This window comes from Nerophis lumbriciformis, linkage group LG28 (genome assembly GCF_033978685.3).
Source record: "Nerophis lumbriciformis linkage group LG28, RoL_Nlum_v2.1, whole genome shotgun sequence".
In the NCBI taxonomy this organism is placed as follows: domain Eukaryota; kingdom Metazoa; phylum Chordata; class Actinopteri; order Syngnathiformes; family Syngnathidae; genus Nerophis; species Nerophis lumbriciformis.
The window spans coordinates 7,271,999-7,298,351 of NC_084575.2; the positions used below are offsets into that span (position 1 = coordinate 7,271,999).

Sequence of the window (26,353 nt, forward strand, 5' to 3'; positions counted from 1 at the left end):
TTATTATTGTTCTTCGGTCAATGGTCAACAAAATAAACAAACAGTTGTACATTCGTAGATTGAAAAAGAAAATGTTGCAGAGCGAAAGGGTTTAGGCTGAAGTTGAACACTTAATTGCGCCTAACCCTATAAACAATGTCAAGTACAAGATGAACTTCCGAAAATGATGAAATGTCCTTTGTACAACATATTATAAATACACATTATACACAACATGAACACAGTTCAATGATATACACAGTAAAGGCATGTGAAATATCCTTGTACACCTTTGCACCAATTATATACTATATACAAACACTTCCATGATTATTTATATCTCACACTTAGTTTGTAATGAACATTGATCATAGTATTAACTACAGTGTTGATTCAAGAGTGATATATTTTTTCAAGACATGTTTTTTAAATGTGTGAATGGAAGTGGAACATTTGAAGGAATGATCCAAGCTGTTCCTAACCCTGCAGTGTAACAGCATCACAGCTTGTTAGAGACCAGGGAAAACTGGAGCTCAGCCTTTTAGCGGCCCGGACAATAAGATAAGAAGTGGCAGGAGTTGGTCAGTGGACAAGCAGTCAGAGCGTGGACTGTGGATGTCGGCCAGAGCGGAGTTACGTAACCTTTCCACGCCCGCTTCCCCCTTGTGGAGCCGAGCAGACACACTCCAGCGCCCACTGATGATTTACTGCCGAGGACGACACAGCGGTTCCACGTTCCGTGCTCTCATCCCTCTGACGACTGGGACCAGCTGGATCAGTTGCAGTGTGTGCTATACAGCAGTGGTCCCCAACCACTGGGCCGCGGCCCGGTACCGGTCCGCGGACCGATTGGTACCGGGCCGCACAAGAAATTAAAAAAAAAAAAGTATTTTTATTTTTTTTAATTATTAAATCAACATAAAAAACACAATTTGTACATTATATATCAATATAGATCAATACAGTGTGCAGGGATACAGTCCGTAAGCACACATGATTGTATTTCTTTATGAAAAAAAAACAAAAAACAATTTAATTTCATGTATTTGTTTTGAAAAGGTCAGGGGTAAGCGGGCAGATTTGGTGAGGGAGGTTTTACAAGAGGGCAGCACGGTGGAAGAGGGGTTAGTGCATGTGCCTCACAATACAAAGGTCCTGAGTAGTCCTGAGTTCAATCCCGGGCTTGGGATCTTTCTGTGTGGAGTTTGCATGTTCTCCCCGTGACTGCGTGGGTTCCCTCCGGGTACTCCGGCTTCCTCCCACCTCCAAAGACATGCACCTGGGGATAGGCCCCTCCCACCTGCAAAGACATGCACCTGGGGATAGGCCCCTCCCACCTCCAAAGACATGCACCTGGGGATAGGTTGATTGGCAACACTAAATGGTCCCTAGTGTGTGATGTTGTCTATCTGTGTTGGCCCTGTGATGAGGTGGCGACTTGTCCAGGGTGCACCCTGTCTTCCGCCCAACTGTAGCTGAGATAGGCTCCAGCGACCCCAAAGGGAATAAGTGGTAGAAAATGGATGGATGGATGGATTGTTTTACAAGACAAAATGTCAAATAAATGTGAGCACTTGCTTATTTAGACACTGTGTTGTACTGCACTGTTGATGCTGAATAAAGCATTTTGAAGAAAATATGTATATTAAATATTTTTTTAAATATAATAGAATTCAGAAAAATATGCCTCAAAAATTGCACACGTCACGGAACTTTTACCATTTGTGTTTTAACTTCTTTTCCCACTCAGCAGCTAAGAAAAACGGTTACATGCCTTCAAAATAAAATGCAGATACAACATAAAAAACAAATGAGAGTTTGAACTCACCGTAACGCTGTAGATTGGTCAAGCTGGAGTGCGTTACCACGGTGATTAGCAATCCTCTCTAACAATTGTGTCTCAATGTCTTCAGCTATTTCCTCAATGCGCCGAGTCACGGTGTAGCCGACAGAGATATCTTCTTAGCAGCCTCTCCTAGAAGTTGACTTTAGCGGCAGGAAGGATCAATTCTTCACCAATAGTGAATGGCTTTTTAGCCTTAGCAATATGATTAGCCACTAAGTACGATGCTCTCAGTGATTCTCATTGACTGATGTGGTCATTTCTTCTCTTTTTCATCTTCATCTTTTTTCTTTCAAAATACTTGTCTTTTAATCCAGGGTGCTCGGTCTCTAAGTGGCCAAGCAGTTTTGAAGGCTTCATGGCCTCATTAGAGAGCTGCTGGCCACATATTATGCAGAGTGCGGGGGAATCACCTGTTGCCATAAATCCATATTCCAAGTAGGACTTCTGCTATTGTCTGTTAAAAGCTTTCTTTTGTTGGAAGTCGTAGGCTGTTCTTCTCTCTCTTCCCAAAGCCTTTTCCCCTTCACAAAGAAACTTTCCAAATGTCTGTTTTTTTGCTAATTTTCCTAGCAGGGTTACATTTTGCCGCTCAAGTGACCAATATATAACCCAGAGAATCCGGTCATTTTTCAAAATAAAATACTAAAAAAAAAATCGTTCAGGCTCAGATAATAAATAAAACGGAAATAACTAATTATTTCTTGTGCGGCCCGGTACCAATCAATCCACAGACCGGTAGCGGGCCGCGGCCCGGTGGTTGGGGACCACTGGTCTACAGTACAGGCCAAAAGTTTGGACACAGCGTCTCCTGACTATTTACATTGTAGATTGTCACATCAACACTATGAATGAACACATGTGGAGTTATGTACTTGACAAAAAAATAACTGAAAACATGTTTTATATTCTAGTTTCTTCAAAATAGCCACCATTTGCTCTGCTTACTGTTTTGCACACTCCTGGCATTCTCTCCATGAGCTAACTCCTTCAAGACTGTTGGAAAACCATTTCAGGTGACTACCTCTTGAAGCTCATGGAGAGAATGCCAAGAGTGTGCAAAGCATTAATCAGAGCAAGGGTGGCTATTTTGAAGAAACTACAATATAAAACATGTCTTCAGTTTTTTCACTTTTTTTTGTGTTCATTCATAGTTTTGATGACAATCTACAATGCAAATAGTCATGAATGAGAAGGTGTGTCCAAATGTACTGATATGTCACACACTTGTATTGGAACTCCGAGCAAAGTACAAAGGTAGAGATGTCCAATAATAATAATAATAATAATACCTGAGATTTATATAGCGCTTTTCTAAGTACTGTTGCGTTTGGACCAGTTGTTCCTCCCAGGGAATTCAAGTCACAAGTCGCTCCCAAGCTCTTTACGACACTTAAAGCTGAGTAGAAAAACCACCAGAGACAGAATAGGTATTTTGTAATATATTTGCAAAGCTTTGTAAATACATTGAGACCAGTCCAGCATAGAACATTCAATCGCGCCGCCAAGATGGTCTGCCCCCCTCCCATGAAAAACCCTCTCCCCTATCAAGTCTCTCTCCCTCCCACCCTCGCAGTCATGTCCCTCCAGCCAAAACACATGCCCATTGCCCTCCGCACCTGGACATAAGGCTAGATAAGAGAAAGGAGTATCTCTCTTTCTTACATTCCTCACTCAAGGTTTAGCACACAGTATTTGCAGACAACCAAAAGACCACAATTGGAAGAAAAACACTAGCTGTTTTGTAATATGATTATGAAATCAAAAGAAGTAACACTTAAAAACGGATATATGTAAATATCTGCCTCCGACATTACCCAAAGTCGCTTTACATGTAGAACCCATCATTTATTCACACCTGGTGGTGGTAAGCTACTTTCATAGCCACAGCTGCCCTGGGGTAGACTGACGGAAGCATGGCTGCAATTTGCGCCAACGGCCCCTCTGACCACCACCTATCATTCATCATTCAATTCACCGGTGTGAGTGGCACCGGGGGCAAAGGGTGAAGTGCCCCGCCCAAGGACACAACGGCAGTGATTTTTGGATGGTAAAAGGCGGGGAGCGAACCTGCAACCCTCAGGTTTCTGGCACGGTTGCGCTACCCACTACGCCATGCCGATATTATCGGCCAATAAATGCTTTAAAATGTAATATTGGAAGTTATCAGTATCGCTTTTTTTATTATTGGTATCGTTTTTTTTGTTTTTTTAATTATTATTTGAAGTTTTTTATTTTTATTAAAGGGGTACATTATCACCAGACCTATGTAAGCGTCAATATATACCTTGATGTTGCAGAAAAAAGACCATATATTTTTTTAACCGATTTCCGAACTCTAAATGGGTGAATTTTGGCGAATTAAACGCCTTTCTAATATTCCCTCTCGGAGCAATGACGTCACAACGTGACGTCACATCGGGAAGCAATTCGCCATTTTCTCACTTTCGTCGGTGTGTTGTCGGAGGGTGTAACAACACGAATAGGGACGGATTCAAGTTGCACCAATGGCCCAAAGATGCGAAAGTGGCAAGAAACTGGACGAAATTTGTTCAAAATACGAGGCTGTGGGGAAAGCCGACGAAATGGTCAGTCGTTTGTTCCGCACACTTTACCGACGAAAGCTATGCTACGACAGAGATGGCAAGAATGTGTGGATATCCTGCGACACTCAAAGCAGATGCATTTCCAGCGATAAAGTCAAAGAAATCTGTCGCCAGACCCCCATTGAATCTGCCGGAGTGTGTGAGCAATTCAGGGACAAAAGACCTCGGTAGCACGGCAAGCAGTTTGTTCCCGCAGACGAGCGAGCTAAACCCCCTGGATGTCTTGGCTCACACCGTCCCTTATGCCACCGAAGATGATCAAGAGAAGAATATCGACCCTAGCTTCCCTGGCCTGCTGACATCAACTCCAAAACTGGACGGATCAGCTTTCAGGAAAAGAGAGCGGATGAGGGTATGTCTACAGAATATATTAATTGATGAAAACTTTAGTCATTACTCGCGGTTTTACGTAAATTATTATACATAAACTGTGTTTACCAATAATTTAGCTTAAAAGCATTTTTTTTTTCAATCATTCGAGTACATTCGGGTAGTCTTGTGTAATGCAGTATTTTGTGTCTATTTAGGTATGGTTAACTTGAGTGCGGCAGCACGTTGGCAGAGGGGTAAGTGCGTCTGCCTCACAATACGAAGGTGCTGAGTAGTCTGGGGTTCAATCCCAGGCTCGGGATCTTTCTGTGTGGAGTTTGCATGTTCTCCCCGTGACTGCGTGGGTTCCCTCCGGGTACTCCGGCTTCCTCCCACCTCCAAAGACATGCACCTGGGGATAGGCCCCTCCCACCTTCAAAGACATGCACCTGGGGATAGGTTGATTGGCAACACTAAATGGTCCCTAGTGTGTGAATGTGAATGTTGTCTGTATATCTGTGTTGGCCCTGCGATGAGGTGGCGACTTGTCCAGGGTGTACACCGCCTTCCGCCCGATTGTAGCTGAGATAGGCTCCAGCGCCCCCCACGACCCCGAAGGGCATAAGCGGTAGGAAATGGATGGATGGATAACCTGATTGCTGAAATCGTGGAAAAATATATGTTCTTAGCGCGCCTGAAATGGGCTGTCTGCACTCTCAAAGTGCATGTTGTTGCCAAATGTATTTCATATGCTGTAAACCTAGTTGATAGTTGTTAGTAATTATCTTATCAGACAGTGTTAAGCCGCTGAAATCCGAGTCTGAATCTGAGCTAATGTCGCTATAGCTTGCTGTTCTATCCGCCATGTTTGTTTGTGTTGGCATCACTATGTGACGTCACAGGAAAATGGACGGGTGTATATAACGATGGTTAAAATCAGGCACTTTGAAGCTTTTTTTAGGGATATTGCGTAATGGGTAAAATTTTGAAAAAAACTTCAAAAAATAAAATAAGCCACTGGGAACTGATTTTTAATGGTTTTAACCCTTCTGAAATTGTGATAATGTTCCCCTTTAACATGTTCTATCTACACTTCTGTTAAAATGTAATAATCACTTATTCTTCTCTTCTTTGATACTTTACATTAGTTTTGGATGATACCACCCATTTAGGTATGGATCCGATACCAAGTAATTACAGGATCATACATTGGTCATATTCAAAGTCCTCATGTGTCCAGGGACATATTTCCTCAGTTATTAAACTGTGGAAGTCACTTCCTAGCGGTTCCGCTGATCACAGACGTCACAGGAGACCTGCAGCGTCCAGAGTTGAACAAAGTTTTAATATGCATCAACAACTTTTTAAATTTATAAATGGTTGATTTATATAGGCTAGTAAGGTAAAGTTTTGTACCTGACAAGTTACCAACTATCCCACACCTGGGACACATCCAGACATCCAGACAACAGGGGGCGGCCCGCCCTACCCCCGACGCACACCAGGGGACACCACTTCAGGTGGGATGGAACAATACATATAACACGTCACGCTAACATCACGTGACACCTCTGATGAAGGCTGCAGAAGCAAGATAGCCCAAACTTCTCAGGTACAAAACTTTACCTTACTTGCCTATATAAATCTACCATTTATAAATACCAGTGGCATGCGGTGAGGTTGATGGCTGGTGAGGCACTGACTTCATCACAGTCAGATTTACAAACATATGAACCCTAAAGAGTATCTTATTCACCATTTGATTGGCAGCAGTTAACGGGTTATGTTTAAAAGCTCATACCAGCATTCTTCCCTGCTTGGCACTCAGCATCAAGGGTTGGAATTGGGGGTTAAGTCACCAAAAAATATTCCCGGGCGTGGCGCCGCTGCTGCCCACTGCTCCCCTCACCTCCTAGGAGGTGATCAAGGGGATGGGTCAAATTCATTACACCTAGTGTGTGTGTGACAATCATTGCTACTTTAACTTAACTTTAACTTTACACAAACAAACTGTAGCACACAAAAAAGCACATTTAATTAAAAAAACATTATTATGGTCTTACCTTTACTTATAAATGAAGTCCATGCGCCGCTGTTGCGCCGGATAATGCACCCCCTGACGGGAGTGTTATATCAACTAAAGCCCTCACTTAAACTTTCCACGTGCAAGATTGAATCTATTTAAAAAAGTGTAACCGAGGGTTTATAAATGTCGCCTATACTGTATGAAACTACAAAATAACAAACACGGATGCTCCAGTTTACACGAGGACCACTTTAATTACCTTCTTTCAAAAACCTCCGCTCCACTCCGTGTCATCACTTCCGCTCTTAGCGCCTTCAAAATAAGAGCTCAAGGCATATACTGCATAACAGCGTATAACAGGAAAATCACAAAGAGGAAAGCCCATAAAAATAGGTTACAAAAGTTATTTAATAAGAAGCCAAAAAGTGCAAAAACAAAAATGTTCGTGTTGGAGGAGTTGTGAATGAACGAAATAAGAAATCCGTGCTGCAGTCTGCAGGTGTACCTAATGTTGTGTCCCTGCAGTCGTTCACGGCTCCTCCAACACGAACATTATTGTTTTTGCACTTTTTGGCTTCTTATTAAATAACTTTTTTAAATAGATTCAATCTTGCACGTGGAAAGTTTAAGTGTGGGCTTTAGTTGATACAACACTCCCGTCAGGGGGTGCATTCTACGGCATCCAGCACAAGGAGGCGGGATTACTGCGAGCCTCAGCCAGTGCGTCTCGGTATGATGACGTTTGCGCGTGACGTCACGGGTTGAAGCAGACATTTTGGATTAGCACGGTGGCCAGTTTAAGTCGTCTGTTTTCACCACATAATTCCACAGTATTCTGGACATCTGTGTTGGTGAATCTTTTGAAATTTGTTTAATGAACAATGGAGACAGCAAAGAAGAAAGCTGTAGGTGGGATCGTGTATTAGCGGCGGCTGCAGCAACACAACCAGGAGGACTTTGAGTTGGATAGCAGACGCGCTACCATGAGTACAGCTTTGGCTTCCAAACATTTGATCACTTGCCCGTACGTGCGTGCCGCTATGTGCTTGTCACGTACGTAACTTTGGGGAAATATATGTTTCTTGCCGACTCTGATGGCGGCCGGGGTGTCGTCGAAAGCTACAACGCCGTCCGCCGCCGCGCCGCTGTCCTCACCTGTCTGGGTTGACTTCCTCCGTCTCCGGGCCGCCGACCGCATCGATGATCGGGTGAAGTCCTTCGTCGCGCCGTCGATCGCTGGAACGCAGGTGAGCACGGGTGTTGATGAGCAGATGAGAGCTGGCGTAGGTGGAGAGCTAATGTTTTTAGCATAGCTCTGTCGAGGTCCCGTAGCTAAGTTAGCTTCAATGGCGTCGTTGGCAACAGCATTGCTAGGCTTCGCCAGGCTGGACAGCATTAACCGTGTGGTTACAGGTCCAGAGTTTGGTAGTATTGTTGATCTTCTGTCTATCCTTTCAGTCAGGGGCTTATTTCTTCTGTTTCTATCCGCATTTAAGCACGATGCTATCACGTTAGCTCCGTAGCTAAAGTGCTTCACCGATGTATTGTCGTGGAGATAAAAGTCACTGTGAATGTCCATTTCGTGTTCTCGACTCTCATTTTCAAGAGGATATAGTATCCGAGGTGGTTTAAAATACAAATCCACAATAGAAAAAGGAGAAAGTGTGGAATCCAATGAGCCCTTGTACCTAAGTTACGGTCAGAGCGAAAAAAGATGCGTCCTGCACTGCACTCTAATACTTCACTCTCACTTTCCTCATCCAAGAATCTTTCATCCTGGCTCAAATTAATGGGGTAATCGTCGCTTTCTCAGTCCAAATTGCTCTCGCTGCTGGTGTAAACAATGTGCAGATGTGAGGAGACTTTCAACCTGTGACGTCACGCAACTTCCGGCACAGGCAAGGCTTTTTTTATCAGCAACCAAAAGTTGCGAACTTTATCGTCGATGTTCTCTACTAAATCCTTTCAGCAAAAATATGGCAATATCGCGAAATGATCAAGTATGACACATAGAATGGATCTGCTATCCCCGTTTAAATAAGAAAATTTCATTTCAGTAGGCCTTTAAGTGTTTTTAAATCCCTGCGGCTTCCATGACTGTTACACACTTGTGTCTACTGGCCTGATACTTATACCTGAACATCTTATCACACACAGTGCAACTAAACGATTTCTCTCCAGTGTGTGTTCTCATGTGTGTGGTCATGTTTTGCTTTCTGGAGAAACTCTTCTTACAAACGGAGCAAGTAAAAGGTTTCTCACCTGTGTGTGTTATCATGTGTAATATAATTTCCTTCTTCGTGTTAAATCTTTAAGCACGACCTGAGTGTCAGGTTCAAACACTGATGACACCTATTAATCAGACAAGAAGCAAGGAATTATGCATAGACAGAGTTCAATTTAGCTCATGAGGAGAACACATGGAGCTGCACATGTAGTCACAGTCTCGCCCTACGCTCTAAGGTTCAGCTCCCGCGTCCCTCTATTTATTCAAGAGTTCCACAGTCAACATCACTGAGGCCGCCTCTAAAAGGAGTGGTCACATATATTATGCAAAGCAGGTCCAGGACGCACAATACGTGACAGAATGTGGTGGGGGCCTTGTGATTTCGCCTTGTCTCCGCTTCGTCTGCGTGTTGTCATCTTATCTTCATTGAGGTCCTTAAAGTCTCTGCTTCGTCTGCGTGCTGTCGTCTTATCTTCGTTGAGGTCCTTGAAGTCCTTGGCTGTTAGCGGGCTAAAACAAAGAAAACATCTGGGGCTGAGGCCACCCCTCAGACAAGAAGTTTTTGTCCTTGCACAAAATAGAAAAGTCTAACTTGAGCACAATAACTAATAACTAAAGCGACAAACTTTAAGCATACTAAAGTTAGTGTGTTAATATATACATAATTATTCTAACACTGAGCAAGCAAAAGGTTTCTCTCCAGTGTGTGTTCTCATGTGTAATACAATTTTCTTCTTAGTGTTGAATCTTTTAGCACAAGCTGAGCAAGCAAAAGGTTTCTCTCCAGTGTGTGTTCTCATGTGTATGGTCATGTGTTCCTTTCTGGAGAAACTCTTCTTACAAACAGAGCAAGTAAAGGGTTTCTCACCTGTGTGTGTTCTCATGTGTAATATCATGTAATTCTTAGTGTTGAATCTTTTAGCACAAGCTGAGCAAGAAAAAGGTTTCTCTCCTGTGTGTGTTCTCATGTGTCTGGTCATGTGTTGCTTTCTAGAGAAATTATTCTTACAAACAGAGCAAGTAAAAGGTTTCTCACCTGTGTGTGTTCTCATGTGTGTGGTCATGTGTTGCTTTCTAGAGAAACTCTTCTTACAAACAGAGCAAGTAAAAGGTTTCTCACCTGTGTGTGTTCTCATGTGTAATATCATGTCATTCTTAGTGTTGAATCTTTTAGCACAAGCTGAGCAAGCAAAAGGTTTCTTTCCAGTGTGTGTTCTCATGTGTGTGGTCATGTTTTCCTTGCTGGAGAAACTCTTCTTACAAACAGAGCAACTAAAATGTTTCTCTCCAGTGTGTGTTCTCATGTGTGTGGTCATGTTTTGCTTTGTGGAGAAACTCTTCTTACAAACAGAGCAAGTAAAAGGTTTCTCTCTAGTATGTATTCTCATGTGTCTTGTAAAATCAGTCTTCCATCTAAATAATTTCCCACAATCAGAGCAGTCAAAGTGTTTGTTGTTAGTGTGATGTCTCGTATCACCTTTAGAGTCATTTTTACTCTCCAAAGGTTTTTGGATGTGGTCACTGTGATCAGAAGAGTGTGACATCATGTGGTCCATGTCTGACAGTGGAGCAAAGATGCTGTCTGGTTCTGACTTGATATCTTCACAATGCTCTCCATCAGCTTCTGTGATGTGTTGACTTACAAGCTCTGCCCCTCTGTTCTCCTCACTTTGACTGTGATGAAGCTGTAAGGACTGAGCTTCATCTTCATCATGAAGCTGCTCCTCTTTAATGTGGGAGGGGGCCTGTAGCTCCTTCTGTCCCACACTGGTGTGCCACTCCTCTTCATGACTCCCCGCTGACACCCGCTGGACGTCTGCAGAACAAATGAGGTGTTACTGTATTGAAGTTTGCAGTATTCAAACTATTGACATGTGAGCTAGGCCAAATAGACAGTGATGGGCAAGCTACCTGGACAATGTAGTAAGCTAAGCTACAAGTTACTCTCAATTAAATGGAGCTAAGCTATCCTCAGAGAATTGTAGCACGCTACACTACAAGCTACACTGCAAAAGTAGCTTGCCACATCAAAGCTACATTTAACAGCATTTATATATATATATATATATATATATATATATATATTGGCCCACATGCATAATATCGATGTTTATGTTGTCCATGGAAAGAAGTTAGTAAGAAGCAAAAGAAAAACAACCAACCATGGATGACAAAAGGACTGAAAAATGCTTGTCACAAAAAAAAGACATTATATGGAATATTAATAACACAGACATCTATAGAGGCAGAAAATAAGTATAAGAAATATAAAAACAAGCTAATTGGTATACTAGGAACATGTAAGAAGGAATACTACAGACAATTATTAAAGAAGAACAGAAACAACATGAGAGCAACATGGGGCATCCTAAATAGCATCATTAAAAATGCTGCTAAGAAAGATTACCCCCAGTACTTTCTACATGGAAATACAAAAAATGACAATATGAACCAAATAGTTGAACGTTTTAATGATTACTTTGTTAATATCGTAAAAAATGTGGAACAAAGATTTCCAAATGCAGATGATGGATCAGTTGAGGACCTGAGTGAGCTCATAGACAGAAATCCCAATTCCATGTTTCTTAAGAACGTGACAAAAGAAGAAATAATCAAAATTGTAAAACATTGTAAATCCAAGACCTCAACCGACTGTCATGGAATAGATATGGTAACCATAAAAAAGGTTATAGAAGACATTTCAGAACCTCTGACATATATCAGCAACGTATCATTTCTAACCGGCAAATTCCCTGACAAAATGAAAACAGCAAAAGTCGTACCAATTTCTAAGAATAGAGACATACACCAGTTTACTAACTACACACCAGTTTCATTACTTCCACCATTCTCCAAAATCATGGAAAAACTATTCAATAGCTGATTAGATTTATTTAGTACAGTATTGCATTTCATTTTTATGCCGATGATTGCCAGATTTATTTTCCCATGGCACAAAATAACACGGTTCAACGTCTTATTGACTGCCTGCACGACATCAAAGTCTGGCTTTCAGCTAACTTCCTGAGCCTAAATGAAGATAAAACAGAAGTTATGTTGTTCGGTCCAAGTCGCTCTCCCTCCCCCAACGTTGACCTCGGCACTCTGACCCCGTATCTCAGCGACTCTGTCACAAACCTGGGGGTAAAGTTTGACTCAGATTTTAAATTCGAAAAACAAATCAGCAGCGTCGTTCAAAAAAGCTTTTATCAATTACGCCAAATAGCGAAAGTGAAACCGCTTCTATCAAGACATGATCTTGAGAAATTAATCCACGCTTTTATCTCGACTCGTCTTGATTATTGTAATGCCCTGTATGTTGGCATTAGCCAGGCCTCCCTCGCCCGCCTGCAGCTCGTGCAGAACTCTGCTGCTCGTCTGCTAACACAGACCCGCAGACGTGAGCACATCACCCCTATTTTAGCGTCCCTTCACTGGCTCCCTGTGCGTTACCGAATACATTTTAAACTCCTTTTATTTGTTTTTAAATGTTTAAACAACCTCGCGCCAACCTATCTCTCCGACCTCCTTCAGCCTTACTGCCCCACCCGATCCTTAAGATCAGCCGATCAGCTGCTGTTGACGGTCCCTGACACAAGGCTGAAGCTTAGAGGTGACAGAGCTTTCGCCGTTGCTGCTCCCAAGCTCTGGAACGACCTACCCCTGAGTGTTAGACAAGCCTCCTCTCTTCCTGTTTTTAAATCTCTCTTAAAAACATACTTTTATTCCATGGCTTTTAACACTGAGTGATATCCATCCTGCAATGGCGCCCCATAATACACCTGCTGTGAACCTGTTTTTATGTTTTTATTAATTCTATTTTAATTATTTATTTTTTATCGTGTTCTGTTTGTGTTGTGTTGTGTTTGCTCGGTACTCGTTTTATCTTTTAACCTGCTCATTGTACAGCACTTTGGCTACCCCTGTGGTAAATTTTAAATGTGCTCTATAAATAAAGTTGATTTGATTTGATCAACAAAAGTGGGACGCTGGTGGAGAACCAATATGGACTCCCAGCAAATATCTCAACATCTGGTCAACATATGTAATAACAAGTGTATGTAAGATATTGAAATGAATCAAAACAATGTATATATATATATATATATATATATATATATATATATATATATATATATATATATATATATATAGAGAGAGAGAGAGAGAGAGAGAGAGAGAGAGAGAGAGAGAGAGAGAGAGAGAGAGATCGTAATAACTTGAATTAAATAATGAAGATTGAAAACCAATTACAAAACACTAAATCCAAAACAAATTTACAAAAAGCTTACCTTTTTTATATTTGCATAGTATGTAGATATTATTAATGTTGTAAATATAAATCTTTATATATTTAAAAATGCTGATCCTTTTTCAGAGGTTGTCAAGAAGGTCACACATACAATAATGTGTGTGTGTGTGTGTGTGTGTGTGTGTGTGTGTGTGTTCTTGAGACATGAAGAAGGAAAAGTATCTTCCATATGAGGAGGTGTGAACAAGTGATGACATAAATCATGGTCCCAATAACATTGCATCTAATACTAGAGTCTGTGAACATTGCTCCAAAGTCAAGATTTGTTGTTGATTTAATGTGCATACAAAAGTGAACATTGACAGGTGCAAAGGCAGCAATATATGATAAAACAAGACGGCAGCTAAAGAAGGACTTCTCTATTCATCCCCAAAAAACCTGCCAGGTGAGCAGCTGATTTGACCACTTCTGGTGCTGACGTAAGACAACCTGCGTCCCATATGTTTATTTGAATGAAATAAGTTTATTTCCATCATATAATCAACCATCAACCATTCTGTGTGACCAGTTTAACAGTACAGATGATACATATTTAACAATCATACACATTTACACACAAAAAGAAAAGAAAAAGAATGACGGAAAAAGGAATAGGCTGAAGCCAAAGCTTATATTTGGGGGGATTACCCCCAATACTTCTTAGACGGAAACACAAATAATGACAACATGAAGGAAGTAGTTGAAAGCTTCAATAATTACTTTGTAAAATTGGAAGAAAGGATTCCAGACCCAGTTTCAATTGAGGACTATAATGAAACCATAGAGCCAAATCCCAACTCCATGTTCCTCAGTAATGTGACACAGGAGGAAATAGTTATAATCCTGTAATCTAAGACTTCAACTGATTGTAATGGAATTGATATGGAAACCATAAAAAAGGTTCTAGAAGAGATCTCAGGACCATTCATGTATATTAGTAACCTATCATTTCAAATACCCAAACTAAATGAAAATAGCTAAAGTTGCACCAATTTATAAGACTGGAGACAAACACCAATTTACAAATTATAGACCTGTTTCTTTACTTCCACAGTTTTCTAAAATCATTGAAAAAGTGTCCAATAACAGATTAGAGAGTTTCACAAACAAACATAGAATACTAGAAGAGAACCAATATGGATACACAGCTAATATTTCAACTTTGATGGCTTTAATTGAAATGACAGAAGAAATGAGCAATGCAATAGATAGTAAAAAAATGTGCAGCAGCAGTGTTGTTGGATCTAACTAAAGCATTTGACACAAATAATCACAATATTTTCATCAAAAAACTACAACGATATGGCATCAGAGGGTTGGTCTTAAAGAGGAACATTATCACCAGACCTATGTGAGCGTCAATATATACCTTGATGTTGCAGAAAAAAGACCATATTTTTTTTTGACCGATTTCCGAACTCTAAATGGGTGAATTTTGGCGAATTAAACGCCATTCTATTATTCGCTCTCGGAGCGATGACGTCACAACGTGACGTCACATCGGGAAGCAATCCGCCATTTTCTCAAACACCGAGTCAAATCAGCTCTAATATTTTCCGTTTTTTCGACTGTTTTCCGTACCTTGGAGACATCATGCCTCGTCGGTGTGTTGTCGGAGGGTGTAACAACACCAACAGGGACGGATTCAAGTTGCACCAGTGGCCCAAAGATGCCAAAGTGGCAAGAAATTGGATGTTTGTTCCGCACACTTTACCGACGAAAGCTATGCTACGACAGAGATGGCAAGAATGTGTGGATATCCTGCGACACTCAAAGCAGATGCATTTCCAACCATAAAGTCAAAGAAATCTGCCGCCAGACCCCCATTGAATCTGCCGGAGTGTGTGAGCAATTCAGGGACAAAGGACCTCGGTAGCACGGCAAGCAATGGCGGCAGTTTGTTCCCGCAGACGAGCGAGCTAAACCCCCTGGATGTCTTGGCTCACACCATCTCTTATGCCACCGAAGATGATCAAGAGAAGAATATCGACCCTAGCTTCCCTGGCCTGCTGACATCAACTCTAAAACTGGACAGAGGGTATGTCTACAGAATATATTAATTGATGAAAATTGGGCTGTCTGCACTCTCAAAGTGCATGTTGTTGCCAAATGTATTTCATATGCTGTAAACCTAGTTCATAGTTGTTAGTTTCCTTTAATGCCAAACAAACACATACCAATCGTTGGTTAGAAGGCGATCGCCGAATTTGTCCTCGCTTTCTCCCGTGTCGCTGGCTGTCGTGTCGTTTTCGTCGGTTTCGCTTGCATACGGTTCAAACCGATTTGGCTCAATAGCTTCAGTTTCTTCTTCAATTTCGTTTTCGCTACCTGCCTCCACACTACAACCATCCGTTTCAATACATGCGTAATCTGTTGAATCGCTTAAGCTGCTGAAATCAGAGTCTGAATCCGAGCTAATGTCGCTATAGCTTGCTGTTCTTTCCGCCATGTTTGTTTGTGTTGGCTTCACTATGTGACGTCACAGGAAAATGGACGGGTGTATATAACGATGGTTAAAATCAGGCACTTTGAAGGTTTTTTAGGGATATTGCGTGATGGGTAAAATTTTGAAAAAAAACTTCGAAAATTCAAAAAAGCCACTGGGAACTGATTTTTAAATCAAATCAAATCAAATCAACTTTATTTATAAAGCACATTTAAAATTTACCACAGGGGTAGCCAAAGTGCTGTACAATGAGCAGGTTAAAAGATAAAACGAGTACCGAGCAAACACAACACAACACAAACAGAACACGATAAAAAATAAATAATTAAAATAGAATTAATAAAAACATAAAAACATAAAAACAGGATCACAGCAGGTGTATTATGGGGCGCCATTGCAGGATGGATATCACTCAGTGTTAAAAGCCATGGAATAAAAGTATGTTTTTAAGAGAGATTTAAAAACAGGAAGAGAGGAGGCTTGTCTAACACTCAGGGGTAGGTCGTTCCAGAGCTTGAGAGCATATGGTTTAATGGTTTCAACCCTTCTGAAATTGTGATAATGTTCCCCTTTAAACTGGATAAGAAGTTATATAACCAACAGGAAACAATACGTGAAGCTAGGCCAACACACTTCTACAACACTAAATATATCCTGTGGTGTACCTCAGAAATCAATACTAGGACCTTAATTATTCAATCTCTATATAGATGACATTTGTAAAGTTACAAAAGATTTAAAGTTGGTATTATTTGCAGATGATATAACAGTGTTTTGTTCAGGAGAGAACACACAGAAGATAATACAAATAATAACAGAAGAAATGAACACATTAAAAAGATGCTTTGACAATCTTTGAATCTCAATAAAAGTAAAATAATGCTAATTGGTAACAGTAGAAGAGAAAGTCAAACACAAATAGACGGAATAGAAATTGAAAGAGTACCGTATTTTTCGGACTATAAGTCGTATTTTTTTTCATAGTTTGGCCGAGGGTGCGACTTATACTCAGGAGCGACTTATGTGTGAAATTATTAACACATTACCGTAAAATATCAAATAATATTATTTAGCTCATTCACATAAGAGACTAGACGTATAAGATTTCATGGGATTTAGCGATTAGGAGTGACAGATTGTTTGGTAAACGTATAGCATGTTCTATATGTTATAGTTTTTTGAATGACTCTTACCATAATATGTTACGTTAACATACCAGTTGGTTATTTATGCCTCATATAACGTACACTTATTCAGCCTGTTGTTCACTATTCTTTATTTATTTTAAATTGCCTTTCAAATGTCTATTCTTGGTGTTGGCTTTTATCAAATACATTTCCCCCAAAAATGCGACTTATACTCCAGTGCGACTTATATATGTTTTTTTCCTTCTTTATTATGCATTTTCGGCCAGTGCGACTTATACTCCCGAGCGACGTATACTCCAAAAAATACGGTAAATGAAACCAAATGTCTAGGTATAATAATTGATGATAAATTGAACTGGAAATCTCATGTAAAAAATATACAACATAAAGTAGCAAGAAACACGTCAATAATGAATACAGCAAGACATGTTGTAGACCAAAAATGACTTCATATTCTCTACTGCTCACTAGTGTTACATATCCGACTTATTGTGTAGAAATATGGGAAATAACTACAAAAGTACACTTCATTCATTAACTGTGTTACAAAAAAGATCAGTTATAATAATACATCATGTTGGATATAGACAACATACAAACACTTTATTTATTGAATCACAAATACTGAAATTCCACCACATAGTGAATTTGCAAACAGCTAAAATGATACACAAAGCAAACTATAACCTGCTAGCCAAGAATGTACAACAATTCTCAACAAAAGAGGAGAAATATAATCTCAGAGAAAAATGTAATTTAAAACATTTGTATGCACGTACAACACTTAAGACCTTCAGTATATCAGTATGTGGAATTAAATGATGGAATGGATGAAGCAAAGCAATCAAACAATGTACTAATATGATCCACTTCAAGAAACTCTTCACACTTAAAGTGTTTACAAAGTACAAAGAAGAAGATAAACATTCTCAATTTATTTCATCCATCATTCATTTTCTACATCATCTTACTCATCTCACCATATGAAATATAACTTACTTCACTCATTATTATGCATCTATTTTTATTGTGATTACTTATGGAGTATATTGTGAATACATTGAGAACAGGAAGTGAACAAAAGTTTTAGCAAGTGTTATGTAAAAGAAAAGTGGTAGGATTAAATAAGCTCTGCTTCTTCCTACTCCTTTTCCAACATGTTGAAAAGACAAACTGGAAATTGTGATGTATCATGTTGTATACATGCATGTGTGATGTATCATGTTGTATGCATGCATGTGTGATGTATCATGTTGTATGCATGCATGTGTGATGTATCATGTTGTATGCATGCATGTGTGATGTATCATGTTGTATGCATGCATGTGTGATGTATCATGTTGTATGCATGCATGTGTGATGTATCATGTTGTATGCATGCATGTGTGATGTATCATGTTGTATGCATGCATGTGTGATGCATCATGTTGTATGCATGCATGTGTGATGTATCATGTTGTATGCTTGCATGTGTGACGTATCATGTTGTATGCATGCATGTGTGACGTATCATATTGTATGCATGCATGTGTGATGTATCATATTGTATGCATGCATGTGTGATGTATCATGTTGTATGCATGCATGTGTGATGTATCATGTTGTATGCATGCATGTGTGATGTATCATGTTGTATGCATGCATGTGTGACGTATCATATTGTATGCATGCATGTGTGATGTATCATATTGTATGCATGCATGTGTGATGTATCATGTTGTATGCATGCATGTGTGATGTATCATGTTGTATGCATGCATGTGTGATGTATCATGTTGTATGCATGCATGTGTGATGTATCATGTGTTGTATGCATACATGTGTGATGTATCATGTTGTATGCATGCATGTGTGATGTATCATGTTGTATGCATGCATGTGTGATGTATCATGTTGTATGCTTGCATGTTCCAAATAAACTCAACTCAACTAACACTTGGTGGACATTCAAGCCACAAAATGCAAATGGAGTATTGTTGGTGTATTTTGGATGGTTATAGAGGACCTCCCATTGGCTCCATTGCAAGTGGACTTTTATTTACATTTATGAGTTAGAATTAGGGCTGGGTAATATATGGAATATACTGGATATATCGTGGGTTTGTCTCTGTGCGATATAGAAAAAGACTATATGGTGATATTGGAGTATACGTTCTCACACAGTTGCTTTTAGCTGCAGGCATTACACTACAGGCTCTTCTCACTCTTTCTTGTCTCTCCTTCTCACAGAGACATAAAACAAGCGCACCTTCTTACATACGTCACATACTGTCACGTGTGCAACGTCATACGCTCTCACGGAGCAGACAGGTAGCGGCATGGTAACGTTAGCTGTGGTGCTAGTGGTAATACGAGAGAAAGAAGGTGCCGATCTGGTAACGAAGGAATAATTCATTCCCAAGACAAACAGCAGGGGGCCCATCGTCTGGCGGTGGTTTGGCTTCAAGCTGGTAGATAGTGAACAAGTATGCGGCAAAAGCGTTGCTACAAAAAGTAGCAGCACTGCTAATGTAGCATCATTTGAAATGTCACCCGCTAGAGAATGAAGAGTGCTTGAAACTCTGCATGTCAACATCTCCGTTCAGTGCCACACCCACAAAATGCCCAAGCAACCATTTCCACATCAACACCGTATGAAACAAATAGTCAACAGCAGAAGGACATAACGTCTGCAGGAACCTACCACATAGTGAAGGACATACACTATTTGATTTCCTATTATGCAGCTCTTTTTTTTTAATTTGACACTTATTGAATTATCTTGACATCATGCACAAAAGTGTACTTTATTTGTTTTAAACCATTGTAGTGGCATTCTGTACAGAAAGTGTACTTTAATTTAGTGTTGTTTTGATATGTCATCTTAGTGACATCATGCACAAAAGTGCACTAATAGCTTGTTTTAATGTCTGACAATCTTGCACTTTCTGTTTTGAAATGACATGAATGTTTGTACCACTGCTTAATAACTGTTTAATAAATACACTTTTGCTAAATTGACTTAGTTGTGGTTCCCTCTCTGCATGAAAGTTTAAAAGTAGCATATATTAATGCAGTATGAAGAAGAATGTTTTAAAGTAGACACATAGAATCATCATACTGCTGTGATTATATGCATCAAGTGTTCATTCAAGGCTAAGGAAAAATGTACACATATATATGGTGTATCGTGACATGGACTAAAAATAGAGATTTTAATAAAAGGCCATATCGCCCAGCCCTACTTAGAATGCGATTTTTTTTTAATATATATCCACCATCATGTCTTTTATAAAGATTGTGAACAATAGAAAAATTCCCAAAAAGTGCAGTTCCCCTCTAAATTCCAATGATTAGATTTAAGACTTGAAGTGTATGAGCATGAAGTGATGAAGCCTACTTGGATGAGTCTTCTAAGACAAAGTGAACAGTCCAGTTGTGATGGATTGAATGCCCTGAGAATAAAATGATATGTGCTTACTTGGACTGTGATGAAGCTGTGAGGACTCAGGTGCTTTGTCTTCATGCTCTTCAGTCTTCACAGAGACAACAGTCAGTGGAAACTTGCTGACATCATCCTCCTCCTGCCCTACAACACACTCTCCCCCCTCTTCCTCTTTCATGTGTGGATCCTCCTCTTCCTCTTTAATGTGGGTGGGCTGTGGATCATCCTCTTCCTCTTTAATGTGAAGGGGCTGTTGAACGTCTGTTGGGTAAATAAGTAAATAAGATAAAGAGAGAATATAAATAGTTTTGGACTGACACTGTTAACACAATGACATTATTTGTGTTCTTTTGTGTGTTGTGTTAAATGAGTGTAACAAAACAACCAATACAAACACGGAAATACTTCCTTTTGTCCCAGCTACTAAAATTCATTCAAAAGTGAGTACAAAAACAGACTTGGAAATTTGATGAGGAGCAAGTTTTTTTTTATAAGTACAAGGCAGCATTGATTGAGGCATTCTTAACTTTACACTCACTGATACAAAGTGTGTAAATATTGTATTCTGTATACGGTCTATGACACCTAAACTTTATCTCTAAACTTAACCACAATTTGTGGTGTAGAACGACATCTGGAACTCAAGATAGTTCCACATGTCTGGGAACGCCACCGACGGATAATCCTTGATATTACTCAACAAATATTTAGGGATCTATTCCGTTTCATAATTAGATTTTTTTCTCGTATCTGCTTTTTGCAGGAAGATCTCGGCCAGGGGTGTTTAAACTAATTTTAGATGGGGGGCCACGTGGAGGAAGATCTACTCCAGGTTGGCCGGACTGGTAAAATCACGGCAAGATAACGTAAAAAATAAAAGACAATTGCAGATTGTTTTCTTTGTTTAAAAATAGAACAAACACATTCTGAAAATGTACAAATCATGTTGTTGTTTTTTTTACATACAATAGTATTCTATCTTTAGTTGTCCTTTTTTAAACTTTCAGAATCAATTATGTGATAATGTTCATCAGTCAACTCATTGGTGTTCATTTTCAGTCAATCAAGATAAATAAATAATATCAAAATCAAACTACAGGATGTTATTGATGTAGTTTGCTCATTTTCCCCGACTGGTGCGCTAAAATCATGTGTTTTAGTTGTGTTTTACATATGTAGCATCATCTACAAAGATACAAAGAATTGCTATTGCTACATCTAGAGGACACATTTAGAACAGCAGTTTCTTTCATTCAAAAATTTCGACTCATTTTTGTACTTAGCCAACTCATCCCGTCTCATTCACTCATTTACACACTAATGGCGGGATCTGCCATGCAAGGCGCTTACCACGACCCATCAGGAGCAAGGGTGAAGTGTCCTGCTCAAGGACACAACAGACGTGACTAGGTTGGTAGAAGGTGGGGATTGAACCAGGAACCCTCAGGCATGGCCACTCTACTAACCGCGCCACGAGCCTTCCACCATCGACCAGCCTCCTAGCCTTCCACCATCGACCTGCCTGCTAGCCTTCCACATCAACCTGCCTACCAGCCTTCCACCATCGACCTGCCTGCTAGCCTTCCACCATCGGCCTGCCTGCTAGCCTTCCACATCAACCTGCCTACCAGCCTTCCACCATAGACCTGCCTACCAGCCTTCCACCATCGACCTGCCTACTAGCCTTCCATCGACCTGCTGTTTGCCTCCAGCCATTGGCTTTGTCTACGGGCTTCCACCCGTCGGCCTTGGTTGCTAGTCTTTAGCCCTGTCTGCTAACATCTTCAAAAGTGGTAAAACGTGTGGAACTTCTCCTCTCCCTATGTCACATATTATTACATTGTGTTTTATACTTTTGTGTGGTTTTACTGGTGTCCCAAATGGGTCTGGTCACCCCCACTCACGAGCTATGCTACTTCAAGATGCACAATTTGACATATTTGATAATTTGACAATTCATCATAGTGGCAGCTACAAAATAACCTCGGCCTGATCTCAGTTGAAGATTTCTGTGACTTTGGACAAAACCAAATGGCTGCATACTATGAGAGAGTCCATTCATTCTTATTGTTTCCTTGTTTTGAGAGATCACGTCAACATTACTGCATCTTCCCCTATTGTGAGCACTTACTTTCACAGATTAAAGACCGACTCAAAAGATGGTAACTTTAAGCGCAAATGTTTAGTTATAGTATTGTTATTGCTCTCAGGAAATGTTGAGACTAATCCAGGCCCTGATACACCTACACAATGTTTTACACCTGCGGATTTTAAAACTAGATCTGGTCTTGGGATTATTCATATCAATGTTCGGAGTTTACTCCCTAAACTGGATATGATAAAGATCTGGATTAACTCAACAAATGCTGATATTGTAGTCTTATCTGAAACTTGGCTTAAACAATCTGTGCTTGATAAAGATATTTACATTCATGGCTATAATGTCTATCGTACTGACCGACAAAGAAAAGGTGGTGGAGTGGCCATATATATTAAGCAGAGGTTTGATGTTAAATTAGTGCTCTCTGAATCAGTAAGTAAAGAACTTGAACTGTTAGCACTTGAAATTGGATTAGCTAGAAATCACCACATTATGGTATTGGGGTGTTATAGGCCTCCATCTGCCCCTAGTAATAACCTATCTACTCTTGTGAAGCTTCTGTCTCAACTGAAATACAAGGAAATAGTGATTTGAACTTGGACTGGCTCACATCTGTGTCGGACTCTTTGAAAGCACAGTGTGAATCTCTAAATTTAACACAATTAATTAACTCAGCTACAAGACTTAATCCTAAATGCCCTCAAAAAGATACACTCATTGACTTAATTCTAACAAATATGCCCTTCAAATGTGTTGCATTTGGTGTTTTCCCTAATGATGTGAGTGATCATTGTGTGATTGCAGTAGTGCGAGACACAAGGATTCCTAAAAGCAAGCCTCGTCTTCTTGAAAAACACAATATGAAATTATTTGAGACGCAAGCTTTTTTACATGACTTGTATCTTTTTAATTGGGATAGAATTGCTCTTTTTGATAATGTTGAACTGGCTTGGAAATATTTACACGAAAACTTCTTGAGTATAGTGAACAAACATGCCCCTTTTAGAAAATGTAGGGTTAAAGGACGTGACAATCAGTGGTTTACCTCGGACCTGTCAGATGTATTGCATGAGCGTAATGCTGCTTGGGCCAGGGCACGCAAGTCAGGGTTAGAAGCAGATTGGTTGAATTTTAGACAATTAAGAAATCAATTTACCTCTCTCCTTCGGAAAGTCAAATCAGAATTTTATTTCTCCACAACAACTGAAAACCTCAAACACCCAAAGAAGTTTTGGAAAATCATCAAATCTTTGTCCGCCTGCTGTAATTCAGTCAATCTCCCACCTAGTATACTTGTTGATGGTGTCAGAGTAAGTGACAGAAGAGAAATGGGTAGTCATTATAATAATCATTTTATTTCCTCTGGTTTTCTCTATAATTCTGACAACTTTACTGAAGTTCCGCTAACTCCGGAAAGAACCGTTGAAAATACCCAGGTTTTTAACTTTACGCCCTTTACCACAACAGAGGTCGTGAGGGCTCGAAAACAACTTAAACCTAGAAAGCCAGCTGGCTCAGATAAGTTGGAGCCGCTCTTCCTAAAGTTGGCAGCTGAAATTATAGCTGGACCACTGACTCACATTTTTAACCTTACTCTAATTTCAAATGAAATCCCCTTGGATTGGAAATCTGCCCTTGTAATCCCCCTATTAAAAGGAGGTGACCCGAGTAATCTAAATAATTACAGACCGATCTCTAAACTCTCTGTTCTGGCAAAAGTGCTTGAATCCCTTATCAGTGAACAGATACAATACTTTTTGGACACCAACTTTATTCTGTCACCATTTCAGTCATGTTTTGGCAGAAACCACAGTACTGTTACTGCTGCTATGAAGTTTATAATGATGTAACTGAAGCTCTTGACAAGAAGCAGTGCTGTCTGTTCCTCTTCATTGACTTTTCAAAGGCATTTGATACTGTTGATCATGTCATTTTAATCAAACGTCTTTCAGCTATTGGTTTTTCTCAGCAAGCAGTTGGATGGTTTGCAAATGACCTCACAAGTAGACCTCAGGCTGTTCAGATAGAGGGTTCCTTCTCTGACGTACTGCAAGTGGAAAAGGGTGTCCCTCAAGGTTCTGTGTTGGGCCCATTATTAATTAATAAATAATTATCTTGGACAGAATATTCCAAACTCAACTTTCCATTCCTACGCTGATGATACTGTCATATACTGCACAGCACCCACTCCTGCTGAGGCCTTTAAATATCTACAACATGCATTTGACAGAGTACAAGAACAACTTTGCTATCTTCAACTGCTTTTAAATGCAGAGAAAACAAAGTGTATGTTCTTTACCACATCAAAAACTGTAAGATCAGCACTGTGTGAGAACATTTGAACAAGAAATGGGCAACAAAATTGTGTTAGTATCTGCTTTAAAATATTTAGGATTTTTAATTGATGACCACTTGAGTTTTAAGGAACACATTCAGTATGTTGTAAAAAAAAAACTGAAACTTTTACTGGGATTTTATTATAGAAACAAGTCCTGCTTTTCTTTTACTGTGAAACAGAAATTGGTGGAAACAACCTTTTTACCTGTTATTGACTATGGAGATGTGTTGTACATGAATGCTACTGCTGGTTGTCTCCACAAGCTGGATAGTGTGTACCACGGGGCACTGAGATTCATCACCAACCTACTCGCCATTGTGTGTTATACTCAATGGTTAACTTACTCACCATTGTGTGTTATACTCAATGGTTAACTTACTCACCATTGTGTGTTATACTCAATGGTTAACTTACTCACCATTGTGTGTTATACTCAATGGTTAACTGGACATCTTTATGTGCTCGACACCTCAATCATTGGTACGTGTTCATCTACAAAACCATTCTGGGTATCACCCCATCTTATCTGTCTTGTATTTTAACAAAGAAACAAGGAAGTCACAATCTTCTTTCAATGAATGTTCTGCAATTTGTCGTCCCCAAAGTAAGAACTGAACTGGGCAAGAAAGCATTTAGGTTTTCAGCAGCGAAGGCTTGGAATAACCTACAATCCAATATTCAACTTCAAACCCTTGTTACATTGAATGAGTTTAAAGCTTCTGTGAAAGGATTGCAGTCTACCTTGTCTGTATGCACATGTGTTATGTCAGCAAGTTTTAATGTTGTACATTTGATGTTTTATGTGTTGTTTACTGTTTTTAATGTAACCTTGCTGCTGCCCTCTTGGCCAGGTCTCCCTTGGAAAATAAATATTTGATCTCAATGTGATTTTACCTGGTTAAATAAAGAAAGAAAAACAAAACAAAAAAACAGCTGTTTATTTGAAGTCTTAAAGAAGTCAACTATGTGAGCAGTGCAAGGTGAAATGCAGTTATTTCATCTTCTTGTCAATAACACACACATCAATCTTTTGCATGTTGTTGCTTCCTTATTTGTCATTATTCAAAGCTGATTTTAATGTGTAGCAGCGGCAGCTGAACTCAATGTGACAACGTGTCATAGTTACGTCAGGCAGCTGGAATTAAAAATACCAATAGTTGCATCATTAGTCCAGAATCTTCACGGTCCTCATGGACGACATAATTAGGAACCAGTACTAAAAAAAATGGTACTTGGTATACATCCCTAATCTTCACCACTAAACCTTTGAAATATGCTGACATATGTGCTGCTAAAGGTAAATAAACAGTAGTCATATTGAATGTTTGCCTTCATTTGACCACGTGAGGTAAGGAGGACGGCCTCTAGGTCACATGGTTACACCCCAGAAATTACACTGTTGATGATTGATGAGCATTCATTTTTAAATGGTGGTGTTAAAAAGCAAGTATATCTCCATCTTTAGTCATAAATGTGGCCCCCGGATGAACATGTGTCACAAACATTGTATTAGATGATATGTGGATGTTGTGCTTACTTGGACTGTGATGAAGCTGTGAGGACTCAGGTGCTTTGTCTTCATGCTCTTCAGTCTTCACAGAGACAACAGTCAGTG

At 39.8% G+C, this 26,353-nt stretch overlaps 1 protein-coding gene across 1 annotated transcript; it reads right to left on the reverse strand.

Moving 5' to 3' along the window:
• Positions 1 to 9,268: 9,268 nt before the first annotated feature.
• LOC133570503 (uncharacterized) lies at positions 9,269 to 21,787 on the reverse strand. Its single transcript, XM_072916572.1, has 3 exons — positions 21,766 to 21,787; positions 20,336 to 20,560; positions 9,269 to 10,806 (listed from the first exon to the last, which is right to left on the reverse strand). Exons 1-3 carry the CDS (start codon positions 21,785 to 21,787, stop codon positions 9,656 to 9,658), a joined length of 1,398 nt encoding a protein of 465 aa, XP_072772673.1. The 3' UTR covers positions 9,269 to 9,655.
• Between the last annotated feature and the right edge of the window lie 4,566 nt (positions 21,788 to 26,353).